General features: G+C 48.0%; 1 gene segment (V, D, J or C); it reads left to right on the top strand.

Moving 5' to 3' along the window:
• Window positions 1–1,708: 1,708 nt before the first annotated feature.
• LOC137167763 (immunoglobulin heavy variable 6-1-like) lies at window positions 1,709–2,598 on the top strand. The segment is given in 2 exon segments: window positions 1,709–1,803; window positions 2,020–2,598. Coding segments are annotated over 2 exon segments (585 nt in total).
• Window positions 2,599–4,588: the final 1,990 nt, after the last annotated feature.

The raw sequence follows: 4,588 nt of genomic DNA, 5'->3' as shown, positions 1-4,588 counted from the left end.
TATTTGGAAATGAGAGGCATGGAAGCTGGAGACAGCGGCACCTATTACTGCGCCAGAAGAGACACAGTGACACAGAGCAAAGCGGGACTGGTACAAAAAGGGAAAGAGGAACCTGCCCAGAGCAGTGAGCACAGATTAACTCAGACTGAAGAGATTTCCCAGCTAACAGCACTGTCAATGGAAAGGAAATGCGAAGAGGACTACGCGTTGTGTTTAGTCACAGGGGGGCGGCATTGCTACACAACTCAAACAGCAGCAGATGCAATCAGGGCTGTTGGAACCAGAGAGAACCGACCAATGTTCTCCAAGCACAGTTTTGGGAACCAGAGCGCTGAAATTACTGCTCTACAGTTTTGCAGTGCTCATCTCTCTCTTCTAATTTGTCGAATATCATAAATCTTCACCATTAAGCCCCCTGCAAATTTGTCTGGAAGAAGTTACAACAGAAAACAATTTACATGTGAAAAATTGCAAACTCACAAGGGTATTGAGAGTAAAAAGACATTACAGATTGTCAGGGCTTTGGTACAACAAAATAAAGGCCTGAAAAGAGAAAGAGATAGAGCGAGACAGAGACAGAGAATAGGTGGTGATGGTGGCAGACAGACAGACATAGAGGAAATGTGTCTTCGTATTTGTTATACACAATACTTAGTTTAGCTTGGATGCTGTATTAACACCCAAGAACACAAACACCAGGACACAGCACAAAGATGGGGAGGAAGGGGAACAGGACTGTCTACGTGGCTCAGAATGACAGGATTGTAAAGAACAAGAATGATTCTTTGCCGGCTGGCGTCAGAGCAAAGTGCCGGTGATCACTAACAATAACTCCAGGGGCACCACGGGTTGGAAAGGTAACTCAAGCTCGGAAATACCTTCTTGCAAGGAGCTGCTAGAAATAAACCTTCCCCGGTCAGATCTCATACAGAATATGAGCCTCAATCATTTCTTCCATGGGCCCGTGGCAGTGAGGACATCGGGTACCACACTGAACGGAAGGGGAGAGAGATATTCCCTGAAAATGGCTCTCTGCACAAGGCAGCAGATCTCACTGCACTAACTCAGATCAGCCAAAGCACATTCACAGTAACCGAGGGACTCCCATTCCACTCAGCTGATTGCCCGTATGAACAAGAAAGGGATGTAGGACTGTACAGTACAATGAAGTGCTTTTGCTAACAGTGTGATAAATCTCCACTGAATGCGGGGAGGAATAGGATTTCAGAGATGGTGCAAGGGAATTAAACTCCCCAATCCTAATGAATTTCAATGGCAGTTGAGTTTCTAACTCCCTTGGGCTCTTTTGAAATACCAGCCAAAACCACAACAGAACAGGTAGAATTTCTCTTCTCCCAATATCCCTTCATTGCTCAGAAGGTGCTGTCTGGCACTTCTCCTTGGCCGAAAATGTCAAAGACCCTGAAGAGTGTTAAATGACCATGTTCTAGTTATTTAAAATGTGGTTGGCCGTCCAAAGGCCATAGGTGGTTTCGAAAAGTTCACACACACACACAACTTGCTGAGCTGAACTCACTGTCTCAGGGGGGACACGCGTCCCAGGCAGAGATCCCCATGTGTAGACAGAACTCATACCCCGTCATCATTTATATTCACGCTGGGAAACCCGCATGCAAATCCCTGCCGCAGAGGTTCCTGTTTAAATACAAACCCCACATGGTAGGAGCCTGAGACTCTCCCCAGACACAGAACTGCCCGGTCCAGCCTGCTGGGGACGGTCTGCACCTTCCTTCAATATGAACCTGCCACTGCTTTTCTTGTTTGTGCTGGACGCCCTTTCAGGTAAGGGGGAGGAGGCTTCCTGGCTACAATGACTCCAGAAGAGGAAATATTCAAAGGCGCCTAAGGGAATGAGGTGCCTGGATCCCGATGAAATTCAGTGGCAGTTGGGTGCCTGACTCCCTTAGGTGTGGTCTCAGGGTGTTGAATTTTCACGTGATCCCCACTCCCAGTGGGCAGGAGCCGGGATGACTGATTCATTTCTGGTTTTCCTTCCAGGTGTCCTCTCCCAAGTGCAGCTGCAGGAGAAGGGGCCGGGAGTGGTGAAACCCGGGGAGTCCCTCACACTCACTTGTACCATCTCCGGAGACTCGGTTTCTACCACCACCACCACCGAATGGAACTGGATCCGGCAGCCCGCGGGGAAAGGACTGGAATGGATAGCACGCATCTACTACAGACCTAGCAGTTGGCACACTGAATACGCCAGCTCCCTGCAGAGCCGAACGACCATCACACAAGACTCCTCCAAGAACCAGTTCTCCCTGCAGCTCCGCTCGCTGACAGCTGCAGACACGGCCACCTATTACTGCGCCAGACACACAGTGACACAGAGCAACGCAGGGACTGTACAAAAAGGGGAAGCGGTTTTTCAGCAGTGCAGGGAGATCCTTGGTACCGCGCCCAGTGGTAACAGCTGGGGCACTCCAGACGTGATTCTCCATTGCCTCTACCCAAGTGCAGCCATTTCCCAGCTGCGACGGAAGGGGCAGATATTCATGACTCTTGCAATCAGTCACCGACTCTCTTCCCGTTGAGTTCTTTGAGGGATGTGGGCATCTTAGTTAGGGGCAAATTCTCCTGTAAAAAAAAAATGGGAACTGAACTGTGTTCAGAGTACACAAGCACACACACTAGCTGTGTTCCTTGCAGGTGATAAAGTACGTCTGCCGCCTCTTAAACCAAAAGTCACAAAGCCATGGTAAACGTGTGTGCTCAATGTATCTAGGACCTCCTGCAAAATGTAAAGTCTCTATGTGCCTGTTGTTTTTCATTACACGTGTTACACAATCTAAGTACAAAGGTGGCATTTCTATTTTAAAATCATGGCCCTGATGTTGTCCTGTCACAAAGAGTCCCACAGGTAAATTGTGTGGAAATGTTTTGCCTTCTATCCTTTTTCAATCATAAAAAAAAACATAATTTCAGGCAAACACTCCCAATAAAGATACTTGTCTGTATATATCATTGTCAAGATCACGCACCTGATTTTCAAAGATAGGCAGGTGTTTAGAGACGATGGCCTAGAGAATATTTAGTCCTGACAGCTGCAGACACCCCCATGGATTTCTGCACCCGGGAGTCACCGTGACACAGAGCCAAGGCGGGACCGGCACAAAAAGGGGAAGCGGATTCCGCACAGTGCTGGGAGACCGGTTCCACTCACTGGTCTGTGCCCACAATTAGCTGGGGTCTGAATCTACCCTGCACTAGGCCTGCTGTGGTCTAAGCTAGAGCAGGATCGATTCACACCCCAGCTAGCTGTGGCCTAGTTGTCCATATAGAGAAGCCAACTGTTGGATCCCCCCCTAGAATCCATATAGATAGAAAGGAAAAACACAGGGGAGGTTTGTGGAGTTGCAGGACGAAGATTGTACAGGGACATCTTCTTCTGTTGGGTACCCCAACACCGGGAGGAGTGGGGACAGAAAACCTAACTGCCTTCAAGACTGAGCCCAATAAATTTATGCAGGGGATGGGATGATGAAATTGCCTAAAAGGGCATGGAGCTGATCTGCGATTGCAAGCAACAAATAACTCCAACCGCTGGTGATGGGACACTAAACGGGGGGCGGGGACTGGAGTTACTTCAGAGAAATCTTTCCCAGATGTCTGAGTTGCGGGGTCTTGCCCACATGCTCAGGGTCGAACTGATCACAAGATTTGGGGTCAGAAAGGAATTTCCCCCAAGGACAGACTGGCAGAGACCCTGGGTTTTGGTTTGGTTTTATTTTGCCTTCTTCTGCAGCGTGGGGCCTGGTTCACTTGCAGGTTTAAACTAGGGTAAATGGTGCATTCTCTGTCTTTTGAAGCCTTCAAACCATGATTCAGTAACTCAGCCAGAGTTTCAGGGTTTTTTTCAGGAGTGGGTGGGGGAGGTTCTGTGGCCTGCAATATTCAGGAGGTCGGACTAGATGATCCAGATGGTCCCTTCTCACCTTTACATCTATGAGTCTATGTAGAGCTGGTTCATGGCGAATACCCCTGACAGATCTGTTCAGTGATAATCACCACACATTTCAAACTTTGCTATTATTAATAGAAATGACGTTTCATCCGTAGATCTCAAAGGTCTTTACAAGGAGAGGGAAGTCATATTTTCTCTCTTTTACAGAGGGGGAAACTGAGGCAGGAGATAGGGAAGGGACGGGACTTACCCAGTATCACCCAACAGGACATGGGGAGAGCCAGAAAGGAAACCTAGGTCTTCTAACTCCCTAGGACAGAGCATTATTGTCTCGGCCACACTCCCTTCGATACTGAATGGCACCATTAGCATCATCAGAGGTGGCCTCTATTATTTTGCAGGTCAGAGTAGATGACTTTAAGAGGCCTGTCTGATGATAATGATAAAATTAATATTAACGAAATGACTGGCTCCCTAACATTGAATCATCCTTGTGTATAGGTTGTGTCATGGATAGCTAGCTAGCTAGCTAGCTACATAAATACAGTTTAAGGAGGTACTTCCTGACCAAGGCACTGCCTCTTACTATGTGTCTGTGCAGCGCCTAGCACCAGGGCGCTATCTACTTGCTGGGTTACCAGATGATTCCACAATAACCAT

Source organism: Emydura macquarii, unplaced genomic scaffold (genome assembly GCF_026122565.2).
Source record: "Emydura macquarii macquarii isolate MOO-44397 ecotype Brisbane River unplaced genomic scaffold, CSIRO-AGI_Emac_v2 contig_2987, whole genome shotgun sequence".
NCBI classification, from domain to species: domain Eukaryota; kingdom Metazoa; phylum Chordata; order Testudines; family Chelidae; genus Emydura; species Emydura macquarii.
This window is presented reverse-complemented; position numbering and strand designations above follow the sequence as displayed.